The sequence below is a fragment of the Salvelinus alpinus genome, chromosome 21 (genome assembly GCF_045679555.1).
Source record: "Salvelinus alpinus chromosome 21, SLU_Salpinus.1, whole genome shotgun sequence".
In the NCBI taxonomy this organism is placed as follows: Eukaryota; Metazoa; Chordata; class Actinopteri; order Salmoniformes; family Salmonidae; genus Salvelinus; species Salvelinus alpinus.
In genome coordinates, this window is record NC_092106.1 from 6,758,493 (window position 1) to 6,780,888 (window position 22,396).

At 42.4% G+C, this 22,396-nt stretch overlaps 3 protein-coding genes across 10 annotated transcripts in view; 2 read left to right on the forward strand and 1 right to left on the reverse strand.

The window, feature by feature from the left end:
• Positions 1-130: 130 nt before the first annotated feature.
• Positions 131-6,033, reverse strand: LOC139547705 (AP-2 complex subunit sigma). The gene is made up of 5 exons (XM_071356707.1): positions 5,804-6,033; positions 4,682-4,831; positions 3,804-3,917; positions 2,381-2,440; positions 131-1,703 (listed from the first exon to the last, which is right to left on the reverse strand). Exons 1-5 carry the CDS (start codon positions 5,804-5,806, stop codon positions 1,602-1,604), a joined length of 429 nt encoding a protein of 142 aa, XP_071212808.1. The 5' UTR covers positions 5,807-6,033; the 3' UTR covers positions 131-1,601.
• Positions 6,034-11,634: 5,601 nt separating this feature from the next.
• On the forward strand, positions 11,635-15,807 carry LOC139547719 (putative nuclease HARBI1). Of its 8 annotated transcripts, XM_071356733.1 has the most exons (11): positions 11,635-12,451; positions 12,753-12,823; positions 12,911-13,087; positions 13,178-13,239; positions 13,322-13,408; positions 13,496-13,537; positions 13,606-13,779; positions 13,859-13,894; positions 13,993-14,547; positions 14,829-14,940; positions 15,035-15,807. In XM_071356733.1, exons 1-8 carry the CDS (start codon positions 12,294-12,296, stop codon positions 13,892-13,894), a joined length of 807 nt encoding a protein of 268 aa, XP_071212834.1. In that variant the 5' UTR covers positions 11,635-12,293; the 3' UTR covers positions 13,993-14,547; positions 14,829-14,940; positions 15,035-15,807. The 8 variants fall into 8 exon arrangements, with proteins under 8 accessions (XP_071212834.1, XP_071212833.1, XP_071212828.1 ...); XM_071356732.1 differs by having other exon boundaries at positions 13,606-13,894; XM_071356727.1 differs by adding an exon at positions 14,617-14,732 and having other exon boundaries at positions 11,635-13,087; positions 13,496-13,779.
• A 1,306-nt stretch (positions 15,808-17,113) lies between these two features.
• Positions 17,114-22,396, forward strand: part of LOC139547706 (rho GTPase-activating protein 35-like) — an 87,300-nt gene continuing 82,017 nt past the window's right edge. Inside the window, exon 1 of the mRNA XM_071356708.1 lies at positions 17,114-17,780. The gene's annotated coding sequence lies outside the window, so the exon portion shown is untranslated. The remainder of the gene's footprint in view (positions 17,781-22,396) is intronic.

Here is a 22,396-nt window from a genome sequence, read left to right on the forward strand (position 1 = left end):
AAAATGACCTCAGAGGGCGGATTCCAGAACGTGAAGGCTATGCTGGATTAATACCACTAGATGGCGATATCATTACAAAAACAAATGTGTTTCCAATGTACATCACATCTACAGTATAAAAAGCACAAGATATTTGTAACACTTTATTTAGTACTTTGATTTTTTTGTATATACACTGACTGGAATAAAATGACTGGATAGTTTACTAACAGGAGACAGTAACACCTAAACTCACATCTTCCATGACAGAGGAGGAGAAGCAGTACATCTCTCACTATAGCCCCAAAAAAAACATTTAAGACCATAATAGTAACGTGTGATATGTTGGGAGGTGCAAGACTGGACATGGTTACAATGAGAAGTGGTACAGGGTGGTGTCACAGACCTAGATAAGTGCCTCTGGAATGTTGGACATATTGTTTGGCCTCTGGTTGACGTTCGAAACCCATTTTTTGTAGTATGAATGAGGTGACCAGTGAATATTAATGGATTTTCCCCCAATTCGGATCTGTGTATTAAACACACAGTGACGAGACAGGCAGAAGCTGGGGAAAGGCCTGGAATGGACGACAATGGTTTCACACTATATATATGTACACCATACAAAACAAACTTCACAGTACTGCTTAACATTTCCATTAGCTAGATTTCTTACCAGTAACTTTTTCCTGTTGAGTTTCCTTTAACTTAAAGTAGTAGTGTGTATTTAAATTTGAACACATCTGGGTGTGACTAACAAGCACCATATGTGGAGTGGAGACGCATTGTCTGATATACAACCTGACATGATATTAAGTTATTTAAGACCAGAGAATCTCATAGTAGATGGGACCCTTTACAGGTTGTCATTACCAGACCTCTCAACAGCACTCTTAGTAAGTGCACTCCATTGAAATGTGAACCACCACCAGAGGTCAATGGATTCAATGGGCATTCGTAGTGGTGGTTTAGTCACTCTGCAGCTCAAACTGTGATTCTCCCAGGCAGAAGTATGGTGCAAAGTAGACAGGGATATCACAGGCAGTTTACAAGGGTTTTCTTGTGCTCGTTAGCTACTTTAGTGCCGCTCTGGGGTTGCCAGAACAGTGCATCCTTGTTATCCTCTCTCCACTAGTATAGGCGGGATACACAGGTGAATAACTGGCAACCCTAGTCTGCCATAAGTGCAGCCTCCAGCTTGAGACAGGGCATAGAGAGAACATTTATTTTCAGTGGTGCGTCCAGCTGTACGCTGTGCTGCAAATGTACTCATCCAGATGATTTTACTTGAACTGGCGGTTAAGAAATGAAATGTTAAGGGCCATATCTGCCACGCATCACCAAAATACATAGTCTTTATGGGGCATAATCAGGAGGTTGAAACTCTCATTGTTGCAAATAGAAATGTAATGTGTAGAGCTGACTAGATTCCCAATTCTGCATGACAGAACATGTCTGTTCTACACCATGCATTTCTATCTGAACCTTCTGTGACTTTGCAGCTTCGTGAATAAGCCCCTGGTTTCTGTAAGGGGTGGAGGCTGGCAAAGGAGAGGGGTCCATTCCAGAGTGACATTGATGGTGGGTGGGTGATGGACTGTTCAAGATGGCTGCCCTGTTGGCTACTCGAGGGACTGGAGCATTAGCAGCTGCTTGAGGACCTTGGTCTGGCTCGTCTCTCTGATCTCCCCCGCTAGGAACATCTCATCCACCACCGTGTACACCTGGGATAGAACACACAGGACAGGTAGAAGCAGGTTAGGACACAGGTCAGAGGTCAGCCTACTGCACCGTTCAAACTCCCTGTACACACTTGCATGTATGCACCCGCGCACACAGCTTTAAAAACAGACGCGTTGGAGAACTGTATAGATCCTTCAGATTCATCTTTACCCCATTATGTAAATGTGTCTTTCTAGCTGTGCGTAGGCCTTGCTGCGGCGGCACTAGATCTAATAGAGAGGGGGTTGATGTTGAGATGAGCTGATGTTTGCCATCATGTCGCTTTCTGCTTTCTTTGACTCAGAAGAAATCGCAGAGCGCAGCAACTTTCACCGTGGGCTGCGCTTCTTTAAGTTTCAGCGAGTGGGCGAATATTCAAAAATAGCTTACGTAATTGACACGATAACTGCTTAAAGGGCGGTCATCAGAGGAGAGTCTTAATTGCTTACTATTTCCTGTAGAGGAAAACCAATCGCCGCCAAACTAGTGTGGATGAGCCTAATTGACTGTTGTAATTATGCGTCCCATCCTCGTTGCCATGGCACCTCCCCATTGCAAGGAAAGAAAATACATTGAAATTGTATCTTCACCTCCCTCGGGTTTCTTCCGCTCCTTTCTGTCTTTCCTCTTAGCACTGAGAGTGTTTGGTTTTAAAATCAAAATCACTCAACACTTTTACCTTGTAGAAGTTGAACACCAGGTCCAACTCGCATACGTTGTGGAAATACTCATTCAACACCTAAAAGGGGGAAAAGGAAGAGGTCAGGTTTTGTTACATTAACAATTTAGTCTAATTCATAGCTAGGATACAGTGTAATCCATAGTACACGGCTCTGGTCTGAAGTGGTGCACTAGCCTATATAGGGAATCATTTGAGATGAAGCCTTGGTCATTTAAGGGCCTGAGGAAGTCCAGCATTCCAGGACACGGTGCTCTTGAACAGTGTCGGAAATCTCAGCTGTTTTCCGTCACAGCCACATTCCGCCTGTCCCTCGGACAGGGAGCACAGTGCGAGCTGTTCCGCTGTTTCCCCTCGACCCGGGAGGAATGCCACCCAGGGAATGCTTTTCGGGAATATGAACAAAGAACACCAGAGATCCCCCCCACTTTGTTTTGGTCTTACTTTTGCAGCGAGGCGACAGACTCTATACGGGGCGTATTACACTGGGTAAGAATGCATAGAAAATAGAGCCCCACAGTGGAGGTGTCATAATACCCATAAGACCTGGCGGTCAAACAGGGAAATGGTTCCAATAATTTCCCCACCATTTTTCTCATAGGGGATTGTAGGAACACTTAAAATAAGGGCTGTGTTTCGTGTAGGCTTACCCCGGCGTGACATTTTGATGAAGTACATTTCTCTCAGACAAGGTGACTTTTCAATATATTCAGCTCTATTTACTCTCAGATTCAAAAGTGCTAATTGGCATCAAAGTAGACGTCATGCAAAACTACAAATCCCCGCATGTCATCTCTAGCTGACACCTTTGCTAACTGGTATTGTCAATTTAAAACTTGCACCAGACAGTTAACAGAATTGTTCATTTAAAGAAATGTTGCCAATTTATTCATGTCTAAATTTAGATAGTTAATCCAGAGATTTGCCTCAATTCGGCAATCTCGTCCTGATCGTCATGGCATTTGTAGTTCTTTATGATAGCCACATTAGCGTTATTTTTTTCTTTATAGTTGAATATATTGATAAGTCACATTGTCCTAGAGAGAGATTTACAGTTATCAAAACGTCACGCCAGGGTAAGCCTGCACGAAACACAGCCCGTATTTTTAAGTGTTTCTAAAATCTCCTATGAGAAATGAATGGTGGATAAACAATTGGAACTATTTCCGTCTGACGGCTACGTTTTCTGGGTATTATGACTCATGCTGTGGTACTCTGTATTCCAAAGAGCTGTAGGAGCACATCGTTACGACAGTTTACTAATAAAATATGCCTAATCACTCAGCTATTAAGGTGGACATTTTAATAGCCCACATTCCTTCACATAACCAGCCAAAGAGTCATTGACCTAAAACAGCTCCCACATTGTATGTCATCATGATAAAACAGTCTACGTGTGAGTTGATGTGTTAGTGTCATATACCTCCACAAAGTTGTGAATGCCCTCCAGGTATGCCAGGTTGTTGTCTGTCACATCCACACATATACAGAAGTACAGACCTGCATAGCGCCTATAGATGATCTTGAAGTTCCTGAACTGGAGACAAGACAGACAAGCATCTCAGTATGTGGTTTTGATTTTTCATCTAAGAATAATTACAGTAGAATTGAAATTGACTTGCAAGCAGTACTTTTCCATTTACAATGAAATATTGAATTAAACTTGGTTAACCAATTAGTGCTACAGCATATCAGTAGAAAATAGCCTTTTATCCACCGTCTCTTCAGTGTCACAATGTATGCTACAATTTAGGCCTACGTCACTGTAAAGCCAAGTAAACTGTTTGCTCTTAATGATCGGCTATGAAAAGCCAACTGACATTTACTCCTGAGGTGCTGACTTGCTGCACCCTCGACAACTACTGTGATTATTATTATTTGACCATGCTGGTCATTTATGAACATTTGAACATCTTGGCCATGTACTGTTATAATCTCCACCCAGCACAGCCAGAAGAGGACTGGCCACCCCTCATAGCCTGGTTCCTCTCTAGGTTTCTTCCTAGGAAGTTTTTCCTAGCCACCATGCTTCTACACCTGCATTGCTTGCTGTTTGGGGTTTTAGGCTGGGTTTCTGTACAGCACTTTGAGATATCAGCTGATGTAAGAAGGGCTATATAAATACATTTGATTTGATTTGTCAAATGCAGCCCCAGACCTTGTGTTATAGTCCCTGGTTGCTTCCAGCCATTCTAGAATGGCCAGATAGTGACAACAAATACATTTGCCAGAAACGAATAGCCTACATTAGGGCACTCACCAATGCACAGACGTGGCATCATGCAAATCCTTCTGCCTTACCTCCACAAAGTTGGTGTGCTTGGCATCACGGACAGTCACCACAGCGTGCACCTCCTCAATCAGCTTCTGTTTCTCGTCGTCATCAAACTGCATGTACCACTTGGCCAGTCGGGTCTTCCCCGCTCGGTTCTGAATCAGGATGAAGCGGATCTGTATGACAGGAGCAGGGGAGGAGAGAAAATGAAGCGTGAGAAATGTTCTGCAGTCTCGTACAGGGGGTCTCCAACCCTTTTCCTGGAGAACTACCCTCCTGTAAGTTTTCACTCCAACCCCAGTTGTAACTAACCTGGTTCAGTTTATCAACCAGCTAATTATTAGAATCAGGTGTGTTAGATTAGGGTTGACTGACTCTCTAGGAACAGGGTTAGAGAGCCCTGATATAGTAACGTGGCTAGTTACATCCCTGCTATAGTAACGTGGCTAGTTACATCCCAATATTATCTACTCGGCATATAACGTTAGCCAAGCTAGCCTAGGCCTTGATGTAATGTAGTTATAGAACTTGATTTCGCCGTTTCTCTTGTCAGAGAGTCATAGGAGTTCCACACACCTCATTTCCATTTGAACATTCTGACACCTTGAACCCTCGCTAGCCTTGTCTTGGATATGCCTTCTCAGATCTAACTATGGGTTCACTGGACGTTATCATCACTCCTATGCATCATCAGTTTCACCTCATACTATAGCAAAGCCCAACAGTGCATTTCTGAGCATGGCTGATTGGTTAAGAGTGTGCAGACAGATGTGCATTCCTTTACAACACCTAGATTACTAGCTAACGTTAGCTAGCCTGGCTAGCCACGCCCTGTCAGGTAAATATATATAGCTAGCTAGTTATGTCAGATAGCTAACGTTAACTAGCTAGGTGGCTAACTAGTCTAACGTTACTGCTGACATACATGCAAGCCAGGCAGTTGCTTCGTAAAACAAAGTCGGGAGCCGGATCTGGCTAATTGATTAATTTAAATCGATAGGTTTGTTTAATTCGAATATATAACGCTATCTAGCTGGCTATGATTTCTAGGCGTCTCATACATTTCACATGAGACTGGCGAACGACATTAGCTAGCTAACGTTAGAGCAAAGCAATTGGCCACAAAATGTACCCAATTGCAAACATACCATTGTCTTTTCTTTGAGTCGGTTGTTTTAAACAATATCAATTCCCGTAGCCTGGTGATTATATATTTGATTTTACATAAATTCTCAAAATGATAGGATTGTTTTTGACGACCGATTGCCCGCTATCTTCACGAGCAGGATGTACAGGAAAGGTGCAGGGCATTGTGGGAAATGTAGTTTTATCAGACCCGTAAAATCGTTCGATTAAAAAGTTAAGAAAATTGTATTTCCCTACTAGAACCAGCATGCACCCCTCTCTGCCTTCTTGTGTCAGCTGCGGATTCGTGTGGTTTAGGTTTGACCAATCAAGCAACAAAAAAAGTCAGAAAGGGAAAGTGCAAATTTTGCAGTATTAATCATTTACAGGCACTTTGACTTATTATTGTATCTTATGGCACATTACATTTTGTTGACATCACTTCAAGTATGTTGCTAAAGTATCACTTCAAGCTAAGTGGTATGGTTTTTGTGAGTTGTTGTAAGCTAGGAGGAATTCAATTATCTAAAATAAAATGGAAAATTGCGTTATAGTGTAGGCCGTCATTGTAAATAAGAATTTGTTCTTAACTGACTGGCCGTGTTCAATAAAGATAATAAAAATATCTTAATAAAAAATAAAATATTATAGGCAACCACTGTACTTGACTATGAAAAGGAAAAAAGAGACAGATATATAATCAATATGTCTCATATATAATTTTGACCTATTCCATTATCATTGATTTCTGTTGACCCTATTAAACCCGAGGGAAGAAACCATGCTACTTTTACAGTTTTCCACAGTCCAAATGAAACATACATTTAAAAACTCTCTGAAATCATGCCTTCAACCACAAGGCCTATTTGCAGGGTGTAACATTGGCTATTATACAGGAAGACTGGGGCACAAAAACAACATAACACATGTTGTCTTTCAGAGCCTGTGACTTTCACACCGAAGGCAGGGAATACTCTTTTCTTCCCAACCCCACACCAAGAAGTGACAAAATGGAGGGTCAGCCATTTGTGTTACATCACTTTGGCTGTTTTCTGCAAAGTCAGGGCCCATGAGTTTGTTAACTGGTCTGGTGGGTAGTCGATCCACTGCAGAACATTGTCCAGACAGTTTGGACAGCTCCTCTGTGCCGTGCGTTGGGCCAGGGAGGCCGAAGGGGGGAGGGCGGTTGATTGTCAGGGATTGCACAACTGTGAGGGGGAGGAATGTGCATGCCCCTGGGACCCAGAAATATTTCAGCTGCATAGAGAGAGAGTTGAGATGGGATAGAGAGAGAAAAAGAGGGGAAACCAAGTAGAAAACAGGGCAGTTCTTCTCTCGTTAGACTACTTTGCTGTGTTGTTTTCCAATGGTTTTCCAAGGCTGTTGTGGCTTTCAATGAATAGAAGAGTATGAAGCAGTTCAGAGCATTTCCCAAATGTCATACTTTGGTTAAAAACCAAACAACGTTCAGAAAGGTCTTGGTCAGAGAGATAGGTATAGTTGGGCCAGCTTGTCGCAGTGAGTGGCCAGTAGTAGTTCAGTAGTAAAGGAGAAAATGTAAAACAGGGACAGATTATGAATGAAACTTTGACCCCTGCTAATCTTGCTCTGTGTGATTGAGGTCATGTAAATATTGCTGTGAACTCACTGACTAATATGATTGGACCGCGAGCAGCTTGTTGACTCGGAGTGCTGTACTTTCAACTTTGTGTTGAAAAGGAGGATGTTCACCTATCATTAAACATTAATACACAGATCAAGAGTAACTGTTAGAGTATGTGGACTGTTTAGAATTTTTAGCAAAGTAATTATGATAAAATGTTCTGCCAATAAAGAGATAAAGTTATCCAACCCTATTGGATGTTACTTTGTATGGGTGAACTTCCACCCCGAAGAATACATAAGGATCAGTTAGTCACAGCCTGATTCAGACTACATGTTGTACGGTGTGTGGGGGGGTGTTCTCAGACCTCGCGGGGGGCCCCGCAAAACTGCAGTACGCCACTGTGTGTGTGTGTGTGTGTGTGTGTGTGTGTGTGTGTGTGTGTGTGTGTGTGTGTGTGTGTGTGTGTGTGTGTGTGTGTGTGTGTGTGTGTGTGTGTGTGTGTGTGTGTGTGTGTGTGTGTGTGTGTGTGTGTGTGTGTGTGTGTGTGTGTGTGTGTGTAACAGGAGGTTGGTGGCATCTTAATTCGTGGTAATGGCTGGAGAGTAATTAGTGGAATGGTATCAAATGAGCCATCCTCCCCTTAGCAGCCCCACTGTTGTGTGTGTGAGAGAGAGACAGAGAGAGAGAGAGAGAGAGAGAGAGATTCAATGCGTGACAAAGTCCCCAAGCCACTAAACATCTGTTTGAGTTGTAGAACAACAATCATATTTAGCTTGCAATACATCATTTCTCTCTCTGTGTAATCTCTATCTTTAACTTTCATGTGTTTGTGGTTTTATATTGTCAAGTCATATCCTCTTGGAGAAGGCAATATCATATAAATCAGGACTATAATCAGGACTACTGAATTCTTCTCAGGTTTAAAGTTATCTCCAACAATTCAATAAACAGCCATATGAGTGATGTGGCATGAGTAAGTCTAGAGGACCGGGAATGAGCTTTGAGATTATTGATTTTCTGAATGGCTAAAAAAAATTATAGTCTCTCTCCCATTCTCCCTGTGTGCTGGATCAGATATATGATTCGTTAATATTGGAAAAGAAGATATGGGAGTGTCGTACATTCATTATTTGTGCACGGAAGTCAGTGAAGCCAGTAAGTTAGGCATTTGTTGCATTTTATATAAAATACATCAAATGCAATACAAGTATGCTATTTATTAGTTTGGAGAGAGAACTGAGTGTATTTGTGTGGTGAAGGCATAACTGACATGACATTGTTAAAATGGTTTCTATCTATAATTGCCAGACATGGATATATCTGTTCTCCTGCAAGAGTTGGGGTCAATTCCAGGAAATTGATTAAAATGCAATGAATTTTTTTTTAAATACTAATTTGCCGGATGTTTTTTTCTCCAGTTCTTGCAAGTTGCGTCTCATTTCATGTCCTAAATTGCCTTTACCTAATTTTTGTATTATTCTACCAATTAAGGGTATGTGCAGTTAAAGGGGCAATCAGCAGTTGAAACAATAACAAATCGTTTCCCCAACCCCTGTTTTGGTCCAAAAGCTGATGGATGAGGCTGGAGAAATGTTACCACTCTAAAATTCATAGACAGAGCTATGGATGCAAGAACTGACCATCCATGATATCAAAATCATACACTGAGTGTCACGATCGTCAAAGGTAGAGAGTGAGGACCAAGGCGCAGCGCGTGAAAAGAACATCTTCTTTTATTAGAAGAGAGAAAACACTAAACAAAACCACTTTACAAACTACCAAAATAACAAATGACCGTGAAGCTATAAACGTTAGTGCACACACAAAAGCAACAAATGTTCAACATAGACAATTACCCACAAATACATGATGCCCATGTCTGCCTAAAATATGGCTCCCAATCAGAGACAAATGAAAAACATCTGTCTCTGATTGAGAACCACTCAGGCAACCATAGACATACCTAGACACATCACTCAACCATAGACTTTTCTAAACACCTACACTGAACACTAAACCATCTACTCTACTTAACCCCCTAAACCATACAACACCCTAGACAATACAAAAACACATACTACACCATGTCACACCCTGACCTAACTAAAATAATAATGAAAACAAAGATAACTAAGGCCAGGGTGTGACACTGAGCATACCCAACATTTGGAACACGTTCCTAATATTGAGTTGCACCCCCCTTTTGCCCTCAGAACAGCCTTGATTTATCAGGGCATGGACTCTATAAGGTGTCAAAAGCGTTCCACGGGGATGCTGGCCCATGTTGACTCCAATGCTTCCCACAGTTGTGTCAAGTTGGCTTGATGTCCTTTGGGTCGTGGACCCTTTTTGATACACACGGGAAACTGTTGAGTGTGAAAAACTCAGAAGTGTTGCAGATCTCGACGCAAACTGGTGTGCCTTTCAAGGAGCGGGACTCTAACCCAGAAGCTTATAAGAAATCCCGCTATGCCCTCCGATGAACCATCAAACAGGCAGAGCTTCAATAAAGGATTAAGATCGATTCGTACAACACCAGCTCCGATGCTCGTCGGATGTGGTAGGGCTTGCAAACTATTACAGACTACAAAGGGAATCATAGCCAAGAGCTGCCCAGTGAAACAAGCCTACCAGATGAGCTAAATTACTTCTATGCTTGCTACGAGGCAAGTAACACTGAAACATGCATGAGAGCATCAGCTGTTCCGGACGACTGTGTGATCACGCTCTCCGCAGCCGATGTGAGTAAGACCTTTAAACATGTCAACTTTCACAAGGGCGCAGGGCCAGACGGAATACTAGGACGTGTACTCCGAGCATGCGCTGACCAACTGGCAAGTGTCTTCACTGACATTTTCAACCTCTCCTTTTCTGAGTCTGTAATACCAACATGTTTCAATCAGACCATCATAGTCCCTGTGCATAAGAACACTAAGGTAACATGCCTAAATGACTACCGACGCGTAGCACTCACGTCTGTAGCCATGAAATGCTTTGAAAGGGGCTGGTCATGGCTTACATCAACACCATTGTCCCAGAAACCCTAGACCCACTCCAATTTGCATACCGCCCCAACAGATCCACAGATGATGCAATCTCTATTGCATTCCACCCTGCCCTTTCCCACCTGGACAAAAGGAACACCTATGTGAGAATGCTATTCATTGACAACAGCTCAGCGTTCAACACCATAGTGCCCTCAAAGCTCATCACTAAGCTAAGGACCCTGGGACTAAACACTTCCCTCTGCAACTGGATCCTGGACTTCCTGACGGGCCGCCCCCAGGTGGTAAGGGTAGGTAACAACACATCTTCCATGCTGATCCTCACCACGAGGGCCCCTCAGGGGTGTGTGTTCAGTCCCCTCCTGTACTCCCTGATCACTCATGATTGTACAACCAGGCAAGACTCCAACACCATCATTAAGTTTGCCGGTGACACAACAGTGGTAGGGCTGATAACCGACAATGATGAGACAGCCTATAGGGAGGAGGTCAGAGACCTCACCGTGTGGTGCCAGGACAACAACCTCTCCCTCAACGTGATCAAGACAAAGGAGATGATTGTGGACTACAGGAAAAGGAGGACCGAGCACACCCCCATTCTCATCGACGGAGCTGTAGTGGAGCAGGTTGAGAGCTTCAAGTTCCTTGGTGTCCACATCACCAACAAACTAACAAGGTCCAAGCACACCAAGGCAGTCATGAAAAGGGCATGACAACACCCATTCCCCCTCAGAAAACTGAAAAGATTTGACATGGGTCCTCAGATCCTCAAAAGGTTCTACAGCTGCACCATCGAGAGCATCCTGACTGGTTGCATCACTGCCTGGCATGGTAACTGCTCGGCCTCCAACTGCAAGGCACTACAGAGGGTAGTGCATACGGCCCAGTACATCACTCGGGCCAAGCTTCCTGCCATCCAGGACTTCTATACCAGGCGGTGTCAGAGGAAGGCCCTAAAAATGTTCAAAGACTCCAGCCACCCTAGTCATAGACTGTTCTCTCTGCTACCGCATGGCAAGCGATACCGGAGCGCCAAGTCTAGGTCCAAGAGGCTTCTAAACAGCTTCTACCCCCAAGCCATAAGACACCTGAACATCTAATCAAATGGATACCTAGACTATTTGCATTGCCCCCCCTCTTTTACACTGCTGCTACTCTCTGTTATTATCTATGCATAGTCACTACATATAGTCACTACATGTAGATATTACCTCAATTACCTCGACACCGGTGCCCCCGCACATTGACTCTGTACCGGTGCCCCCTGTATTTAGCCTCACTATTGTTATTTTACTACTGCTCTTTAATAATTTTTTGCTTTTATTTCTTATTCTTATTTTGTTTTAGGTATTTAAAAAAACAAAAAAAGATATAAACTACATTGTTGGTTAGGGCTTGTAAGTAAGCATTTCACTGTAAGGTCTACACCTGTTGTATTTGGCGCATGTGACAAATAGAATTTGCCTGGCACCTACTACCATACCCCGTTCAAAGGCACTTAAATATTTTCACCCTCTGAATGGCACACATACACAATCCAAGTCTCAACTGTCTCAAGGCTTAAACATCCATCTTTAACCTGTCTACTCCCCTTCATCTACACTGATTAAAGTGGATTTAACAAGTGACATCAATAAGGGATCATAGCTTTCACCTGGATATGTCAAGGAAAGAGCAGGGGCCTGTTGCACAAAAGTAGAATTAAGACATCCGGGATAAATGACTCAGCTGAGCTCAATGAAGCCAAAACATGTGCGTCCAGGCTTAATTGGTTGCACAAAGACCAAGCCAGGATGAGCAGACACGGATTCATTAAGCCAGGTGAAACCAATCCTGGATAGGTGCGCGCTCACGGCTCACTCAAATAGACCCCGCCACAGATCACAGATTAACTGATTTACCATGGCAACTAGAGCCGCGTACTTTTCCCCGTCGGATGCACAAATCCTCATGGAGGCATACGAGGAGGTAAAAGATATAATTAAGAAGAAAGTCAACACCGCCACAGTGATAAAGCAAAGAGAAAAAGCGTGGCAAAGTATTGCAGACCGCCTGAATGCGTAAGTAGTGCACAATTACACACTCACCGCTCCGCTGAAACATCACAATTACAATTCAAATATTTAATTCACATCTCCAAAAATGCAGTTGTACTGTAATTATGAAACGGTTAAATTTTTAATTGAAATGCACTGCAGATATGAGTGAAATTGTGTAAAGTAACTCCATCACACTGTATAAAGCTATGATACATTTTTTGATATTTTTACTGAAAACAAGACAAAAATACCAAGTAATTTTTTGCAGTGTGACTCCATTAAATGTGTGTGTGTGTGTGTGTGTGTGTGTGTGTGTGTGTAGATTAAACATGAACGGGCCAAAACGGACATGGCAGCAGGTCAAAATCAAATACAAGAACATTCTGCAGAATGGTATGGTCCCTGACTAATATTTAACAAAGCACAAGCATATATTGTACCCAGAAGGTGCCTGCTCACACATTGTCTGTACTGTTTTAGCAGTGAAAAAGAATACCCACAGACAAGGCACGGGTGGTGGGTCACCAAAGGCTGACCTTACCCCAGCAGAGGACATGGCCTTGGAGCTAAATAAAGGCAGGCCCGTCTTAGAGGGGATCCCTGGGGGGAAAGAGACGAGCATAGGTTCCTCCCAAGATGCCACCCGCTTCATTCAAGGTATGTCCTTCCATCTCTACATGGGATACAACCACATTCATATTGAATCAATTTGGACTGTCTGACTTTGGTTTACCTATTGCCTTGCAGTGTCTGGCAGCACTGTGTTCCTGTTAGAGCCACCAGCACAAGCACCAGACGATGCTGATCCAGTGAGTACTCCATCAAAGGCATACTGTAGGCCTGGCATGTCTTGTCTACTAGCTTCAATATGAATCCGATTAAATGTGATAGGGTGAAGGCCCCAGTGCAGCAGCAACAGCACATGATGGAGACGATGATGAGGAGGAGACCATCTCTCTGGATTCCAGAAGGCATGAGGTATCATGTTAAGACTGTGAAAGTACTATTTACTCTACAATGGTGAGGAGTCCTCATCAAAATCAAAAAATCTAATTTCTTTTACAGGACCCAGATGCTATACAGTGGGAAAACCAGCCTGGCAACATAGTGCGTATTAATAAAAGGACACCACATCCTGCCAAATTCCAGCTGCGCTAATTGTATTGTGTTCACAGAGCTCACAAGCTATCAGAAAGTTGTATGGCAACCACCTCCGGCGCCAAATAGAACTGGCAGACATAGACATTCAGTACAAGAAGAAAAAGATGGAAAATCTTGCACTGGAGTCCGAAATAAAAAAGAGGACAATTAGGAAACTGGACCTTGAAATAAAAAAACTTGAGAGGGAGGTGAGATATGCCTTCAATGTACACTGTATGCTAACTGTAACACAAATGTATTAATCATTATTTTTCTTTCCTCCCCCAGCTCCAAGAAGATGACACAGCTCAAAATAAAAATTAGGTATATTCTCGTAAAGTCAAGTGAGCCATGACATATGAGCTCTTATTGTGAGCACACAGGACGGTGGCATCTTTCTAAGGTTTTTTTTATTTTCCCAGCAATCAGTACAACCAAGTCATCGTTATAAGACATCGCCCTCTTTTGCCCACCCCCCCAGCACCAGGTGTGGCCACTAGCCTATATGAAGGCCCAAAATTGTGTGTTCCTTTCTGCTCTGACAATGGCATGCCCATTCGTGCGAGATGTGGTGGATGAAGAAGCACTTGTGCTGAGGAGAGCCTTCAGGCGAGAAAGGGTCTTCAGGGACCGGTTGGACCCACTGGCCTTCCCTGATGACCATCTATATGAAAGATACAGGTTTTCTGCAGATGGCATCAGGTATCTATGCAGACTACTGGGTCCCAGGATTAAGCACCGCACTGCACGGAGCCATGCACTGAGTGTGGAGCAAATGGTTTGTGTGGCCTTGCGCTTTTTTGCTAGTGGAGCCTTCCTGTACTCAGTGGGGGATGCAGAACAGCTGAACAAGGCCACAATTTGCCGCACAATAAGGAGTGTGTGTCTGGCTATCAAAGCATTAGCAGATGTCTTCATCTCCTTCCCTGGCCACAGAAGACTCTGTGACATCAAAGAGGAGTTCTATAGGATTGCAGGTAAGAGGATCTACAAATTACAGGACAACTGTTAACACATAGTAGGATACTCATTACTTTGTGTGACAGGTTTCCCCAATGTCATTGGTGCAGTGGACTGCACACACATAAGGATAAAAGCCCCCTCAGGTGCCCATGAGGCCGATTTTGTGAATAGGAAATCCTTTCACAGCATTAATGTTCAGGTGAACATAACTTTTTGATATTGTCCATTGACGAACACTCTGCATTGCCAGTGATGTGCATTGATTGGTGTAATATTCCTCATCTTATGATTTCAGATGGTCTGCAATGCTGACTGTGTGATCAGCAATGTTGTGGCAAAATGGCCTGGCTCAGTCCATGACTCCAGAATCTTTCGGGCCTCTGAAATCTATCAGTGCCTATCACAAGGTAAGCCACACAACCCCTATTTATAACCATCATGGCTGTGTCAAGAATATCACTGTGTTTATGAGGTAGTAATGATGAGATTTTGTGTTGACAGGTGAATTCTCTGGTGTGTTGCTGGGAGACAGGGGGTATGGCTGCCAGCCTTTTCTCCTGACACCTTTCACAGACCCCCAGGAAGCACAGCAGGCCTACAACCATGCCCATGCCAGGACCAAGGCCAGAGTTGAAATGACCTTTGGCCTCCTGAAGGCACGCTTTCACTGCCTTCACAAATTAAGGGTCAGCCCTGTTAGGGCATGTGATATTACTGTGGCTTGTGCTGTCCTCCACAATGTGGCCTGCCTGAGGAAGGAGAGGGCCCCCAGAGTGCCACCAGCCATGGACTGGGACAATCCGGCAATCTTCCCTGATGACGACAGTGGTCGGCTGCTGAGGGACCAATATGTGTTGAATTATTTTAGTTAGTATGTGTGCTTTCAATTTTGGTTAAATATGTCCTGCGGTGGCAGAGGAATTTGGGTTTTTTTGGGTTCGTTTTTTGACGAATTTGGCCTCTTATGATGTTTGTGCGGTATACTGTGTGTAATACAAGGCTGCAGGGAGGCTACTGCATCCATTCATTTGTCTGTTCAGTTGATGTGTATGGATTTGTCCTGCATTTATTTTAGTGTGCAGACATGCAGGGTGTGTTATATACAGACCTTTGAATGTGTATGTATCATTTTGTATAATATGCTTGGATTCTGTGCTTTCCATCTTGTAGAGTCACTGTGACTTCAGTTTCGAAAGGAGCTGATGGTTTACCTGCTTTGTTTTGTCCTTATTCAATAAAGGAACATAATGTTACACATTGTGTTTTTATATTCATATGGAATGTGTATTTGTTTATATGACAGAGTACTAGGGCCACACTGAAGAAAAAGGATAAAGTCATAAATTTATGAGGCTGGTTCTTTCTGCAGAAAAGCTACATATTGTTTTTACAGTTTTGATACTTATGACAATGTGATACTTAATATTCTGGCACATCAGCATGTCTTTGTTTATGAAACCATACTGAAGTACAATTTCACGAAATGCCCCACATCTGTCATTTTAACAACTGTCCTCCTTTAAAACAACTGGTTACAATATTATGACTTGTGTTTTTTTCCCCTCTGTGGCCCTAATATTCTATCATTTTATATATAGCCTTATAGTCTATGGGAAACTGTAAATTATCTAATGATAGCAACATCATCTAAATTTTTTTATCCAAAATCATTGAAATTAATGATCACAAACGTTTAAATAATAACAGTGGGTCTAGTTATATGTGATAACAATGTATAGTGAGCAGTGAAATAACTATTGGTTTCCATTTGTGGTGACTGCTGACTGACATTAGGGATGAGATTAAATAGATCCTGGAATTTAGCCTGGTCTGGAGCAGGCTAGCTCCACAGAATAAATCTCCATGGTAATTTATACCATAACATATCCTCCTGCCCCCTATCCATCTTTAGTGCAACCGGATTACGGATCAATTGAGCCAGGATCACCAAGATATCCTGGCTTAATCCCTTATCCTAGTTTTGTGCAACAGGCCCCAGGTGTTCTTAATGTTTTGTACACTCGGTGTAATTTGAACATGTTTTGAGTTAGTGTTTGTTTACAATTTACATTTACATTTAAGTCATTTAGCTGACGCTCTTATCCAGAGCGAATTACAATTTGGAAAGTTCATACATATTCATCCTGGTCCCCCCGTGGGGAATGAACCCACAACCCTGGCGTTGCAAGCGCCATGCTCTACCAACTGAGCCACACGGGACCAACAATTACTTTGTTTACAAACATTGTAGTAAAACAAGCTTATATGTTGCGTTCTGATGGGGTATGACAGTTAAACTAAGTTCATGAGGCATGTATAAGCTATATTCTTCAAGAATTCATGGGTGTTTCATTCATTTGTGTCCAAACACTGATGTCGGTATTGCAGATTGCCCCTTTAAATCGAAGTGTATAATTAATACAGCAAAATAAAATTAAACGAAGTGTGAGGAATAACATTAACTATTAGGAGAATAAAAGCAATTATGTTTATTTAGAAACAGAATGTCCGTGTGTTGTAATTGTGTCCAAGCGCCACTGGGCGAGACTACGCTGTGGTAGGCTAACAGCTCTCTCTCTCTATTCTCCGAATAGGACAGACGAGGAGAGAGGCTGTATTCCGGAGAAGGGCCGGGCCGCCATTATTGGGAAGCTGTAAAAAAAATACACTTACACACTATCATACATTTGGACGGTCTGGGAAGTGATACTCATAGGAAACACAACATTTAGGGTTGCAATTATTAAATGAGCACTGCGCATCACCTAACACGGCATATTCTGTGTACGCGTATGGGCAGACGTGTATATTGGACACAACAAAGGAAATAACAATTGGTCAAAACAACGTGGTGAACCAAGAGGCAAACACAACGACTCAAGCCGTTCTAACGCCCCCTCTTTCCTAACGCGAACATTCAGCGGGCAAGAAACTGAAGTCCGACTGCATTTTTCGAGATAATTTAGATAATTTTGTTGTGTGCACAGGGAAGAGAAGGAACTCAACATGCAGATGGTACCGAAAACTTAATACGCTACTTGTGAAAATTGAGACTTGATTTCAGGGGAAAGAAATATACCAAGTGTCCAAAAGGGAAATATATAGATTTATGTGACTGTTAGAGGAGTAGAATTTCCTCTCTTTCTTAATTTATATTCTCGAGACGTTGGGAGTGCTGTTTTTGCGAGTTGCGACGGAGGACATTGGAGAGAACGGAGTGAACGAGAGAAGAGGGAGGAATGCTATGGTATGTACCACTTCATTTTGCCAATGTTTTATTTGGCTAAACGGTTTTAAAATTAAAGCAATATACTTTAACTGATTATGATGGTGTGGCAATGAAAACAATGTCCCGTATAACAGTTATTTCCCAAGGTTAAATAGGTAGTTAGGAGTGAAGTGGGGGTAATAAAAAGTGAATCTCGTTCAGACAAAAAACAATGTGCAGCAAACGGGTCTGCAATCTTTCTGTGTGGAATGGGGGTTGTCAGGCCAGGGCCAAGCTCTTCTGAGAGATTTTCCCCTCTTGCACAAAACCAAAAATCTCATCTTAATTCATGTGCCCAAATAAAACGAATGTCATTCTGCAATAGATGGTTGTCAAAGGGTGATTTATCTGTGTCAATTACGTTCCAATTATGTTCCATCGTTTTTCCTTCATTTGTTCACAATTACATGTGAATGGACAGAAGGGAGCATTCATGGACTAAAATGTCTGGATCAATTTGGTAATATAAGGTCCCCGTGCCATGCGTAATAGCCCTATGTAATGGGCAGAAAACGTGTAAATGTTTTTTGACGAATAACAACTCAAATCCTGTCTTTTTGCTGGCTACATTACATCACCCAACGATCTGCTGTCATGTTCCCTCTATTCAAGGATAATTTTGGACTAGTGGTCAGTCAAGGCCCCATGTCATAAGATAGCTCTGGACGCATAACATTCGTTAGTTACTGCGTAATAAGTTATTGGCTAGACTATCCTATAGATATTTCGACATTTTATTTCTATGCCAGTCTTGTTTCAAAGATGAATGCAAATAGGTACATAGTATCCCACTAGTTGGGACAGCTGGAGTGCAAGGTATGTTTTTAATCCGTCAACATGTTTTGACGTTTGTTTCCTACAGAAACTGAACCGTTTCGGGAGGAAGTTTTTATAGCCTTACACATCGAAATGTTATGACCTTTTAAAGAAAAATCTAGGCTACAATTCCCAATCCTACGAAGTTGCATGTCTCGATTTCTTGAGTTTCTGTTTTCAGTGAACACGAATTTTGAACTTCAAAATGGAATGTTCATATAGACTGCGCACCATATCGATCATTGTTTCAGTGGCGCGAGTTGCAACATTGTGTATCTAAGTGCCTTACAGAAGCAAATGTTGCGTCCAATAATGTAACTACACAAATAGGATGACGTTGCCATTTAATATAAAGGCATTAATTTGTGCTTGCACTCACACGAGAAACGCTTTTGCTGAGATTGCAAGTCCGCATTGTGGCCACTCCTATGTTAGAGTGCATGTGGTATCGTGGAATACGCTATCCAAGATCGCTCAATGTGTAGAGTTCCGTGTATTTGTGACGGTTTCCTCTACTGTTATAAAGGTTCTCTGACATGTTGACAAACAGCCACGGTTTGCTTGCCGTCCCTGTTCTCCACTCTGTCAATTGTCACTGTTGATTTATTGTCTGCCAGTTATCAAGTTCGAGACGGTCTTGTAGCTAGACACACTTCTAGTTTTACGAGTTTTGGTGAATAGTAGGCTATTGGGGCCGATAGATTTTCTGTCGTTTTGTAACCAATCTCTTTGCCTTTTAGAGGTCTGAGTCAAGTCTGACTGTTTTGTAGTTCTTCAGCCGTGTTTGTTATTAGGGGATTTCATTCGTTTCATTTCAATGAATAGTCAGATGGTTATGTAACATTATACAGGCCTGCGGGTTTGAGGAATTTGGTGACCACGGATAATTGAGTTGAAATGAGTCCACGTTCCTCTGCTAAGGTCACGCAGTCAAAAGTTTATCAAACCATGACGTGTGTTTGCCCATTAGGGAGTTATAATTTTTTTTATTTTTAAATGCTGATCAGTGGAGGCTGGTGGGAGGAGCTATAGGAGGAGGGCTCATTGTAATGACTGGAATTAATTACATGGAATTTATCAAACATATGGACACCACGTTTGACATTGTTCCAATAATTCCATTCCAGCCATTACAATGAGCCCGTCCTCCTATAGCTCCTCCCACCAGCCTCCTCTACAGCCTACATATTCCTATTCGTACAGCCATTCTATGTCTATTGGAGTACTGTATTAGTAATCTCGTTATTATGCTGCTTCAGATGAATGAGCAAGTATGACAATACCATTATGGAGTTGTTGGTTTGGGTGTCAAGGGCTGGACTTTCCTAACATGACCCACCCCACACACACAGCCTTGGCCTACACTTACACTATATCCTCTCTCCTTCCTAGTGCTTCCAGGCCGTTTGACTAATGAAATAGTAGGCTCCCTTGTCTCTCAGCCCTGCTTCTGCAGATAGTAGGATCTAACTAGACGACCTACCACCCAGGGTCTGTGATATGAAGCGCCTGCTAAGAAAGGAATGCAGGAAGGGTTTGGCCTGCTCTGCTCTGTGCTGGGGGCCCTGAGAGGAGCCAGAGCAGGAATAATAATTGTCATATTTCATTAAAAAAAAAAATTATAGGGCTTTTAATTACAAACAAGAATCTCAGTCTCTTTGAATACAAAAATGGATGGATGGAGGGAGGGAGGAAGATATTGGGCTCTCATTCCTCGCTCTGTGTGGAGAGGAGCAGAGAGGGTGTTAAGGTTTTATTTGAGGGGGATCAGGTTTTATTTGAGGGGGAGAAAGTTACACAAAGGTCAAAAGAGGAAGTACAGTGCCTTCAGGAAATACTTTCCCCACATTTTGTTGTGTTACAGCCTAAATTTATAAGGGATAAAAAAATGTGTCACTGGCTTACACAAAATACAGCATCATGTCAAAGTGGAATTATGAGTCAATAAGGATTCAACCGCTTTGTTATGGCAAGCCTAAATATGTTCAGGAGTAAAAATCTTCTTAACAAGTCACATAATAAGTTGCATGGACTCGCTCTTTGTGCAATAATAGTGTTTAACATGATACTTGAATGACTACCTCATCTCTGCACCCCACACAATTATCTGTAAGGTCCTTCAGTCAAGCAGTGAATTTCAAACACATATTCAACCAAAAAGACCAGTGAGGTTTTCCAATGACTCGCAAAGAAGGGCACCTATTGGTAGATGGGTAAAAAATAAAAAGCAGACATTAAATATCCCTTTGAGCATGGTGAAGTTATTAATTACACTTTGGATGGTGTATCAATACACCCAGTCACTACAAAGATTCAGGCGTTCTTTCTAACTCAGTTGCTGGAGAGGAAGGAAACCTCTCAGGGATTTCACCATGATGCCAATGGTAACTTTAAAACAGTTAGAGTTTAATACAGTTGAAGTCAGAAGTTTACATACACTTAGGTTGGAGTCATTAAAACTCGTTTCAACCACTCCACAAATTTCTTGTTGACGAACTATAGTTTTGGCAAGTCGGTTAGGACATCTACTTTGTGCATGAAACAAGTAATTTTTCCAATAATTGTTTACAGACAGATTATTTCACTTATAATTCACTGTATCATAATTCCAGTGGGTCAGAAGTTTACATACACTAAGTTGACTCTGCCTTTAAACAGCTTGGGAAATTCCAGAAAATGATGTTATGGCTTTAGAAGCTTCTGATAGGCTAATTAACATAATTTGAGTCAATTGGAGGTGTACCTGTGGATGTATTTCAAGGCCTACCTTCAAACTCAGTGCCTCTTTGCTTGACATCATGGGAAAATCAAAAGAAATCAGCCAAGACCTCAGAAAAAAAAATTGTAGACCTCCACAAGTCTGGTTCATCCTTGGGATCAATTTCCAAATGCCTGAAGGTACCACGTTCATATGTACAAACAATAGTATGCAAGTATAAACACCATGGGAACACGCAGCCGTCATAGCCCTCAGGAAGGAGATGCGTTCTGTCTCCTAGAGATGAACGTACTTTGGTGCGAAAAGTGCAAATCAATCCCAGAACAACAGCAAAGGACATTGTGAAGATGCTGGAGGAAACAGGTACAAAAGTATATATATACACGGTAAAACGAGTCCTATATCAACATAACCTGAAAGGCTGCTCAGCAAGGAAGAAGCCACTGCTCCAAAACCGCCATTTAAAAAAGCCAGACTACGGTTTGCAACTGCACATAGGGACAAAGACGGTACTTTTTGGAGAAATGTCCTCTGGTCTGATGAAACAAAAATACAACTTTGGCCATAATGACCATCGTTGTGTTTGGAGGAAAAAGGGGGAGGCTTGCAAGCCGAAGAACACCATCCCAACCGTGAAGCACGGGGGTGGCAGCATCATGTTGTGGGGGTGCTTTGCTGCAGGAGGGACTGGTGCACTTCACAAAATAGATGGCATCATGAGGTAGGAAAATTATGTGGATATATTGACGCAACATCTCAAGACATCAGGAGGTTAAAGCTTGGTCGCAAATGTGTCTTCCAAATAAACAATGACCCCAAGCATACGTCCAAAGTTGTGGTAAAATGGCTTAAGGACAACAAAGTCAAGGTATTGGAGTGGCCATTACAAAGCCCTGACCTCAATCCTATAGAAAATTTGTGGGCAGAACTGAAAAAGCGTGTGTGAGCAAGGAGGCTTACAAACCTGACTCAGTTACACCAGCTTTGTCAGGAGGAATGGGCCAGAATTCACCCAACTTATTGTGGGAAGCTTGTGGAAGGCTACCCGCAATGTTTGACC

Excerpts from the sequence above, each read along its gene's own strand:
- LOC139547719 (XM_071356727.1), top strand. The coding sequence starts at position 14,076 with ATGAAGGCCCAAAATTGTGTGTTCCTTTCTGCTCTGACAATGGCATGC. Across the intron at positions 14,733-14,828 it reads TTCACAGCATTAATGTTCAG|ATGGTCTGCAATGCTGACTG; the intron begins GTGAACATAACT and ends TTATGATTTCAG. Across the intron at positions 14,941-15,034 it reads CTATCAGTGCCTATCACAAG|GTGAATTCTCTGGTGTGTTG; the intron begins GTAAGCCACACA and ends TTGTGTTGACAG.
- LOC139547705 (XM_071356707.1), bottom strand. Across the intron at positions 2,441-3,803 it reads GCATTCACAACTTTGTGGAG|GTGTTGAATGAGTATTTCCA; the intron begins GTATATGACACT and ends TCCCCCTTTTAG. Across the intron at positions 1,704-2,380 it reads TGGTGTTCAACTTCTACAAG|GTGTACACGGTGGTGGATGA; the intron begins GTAAAAGTGTTG and ends GTTCTATCCCAG.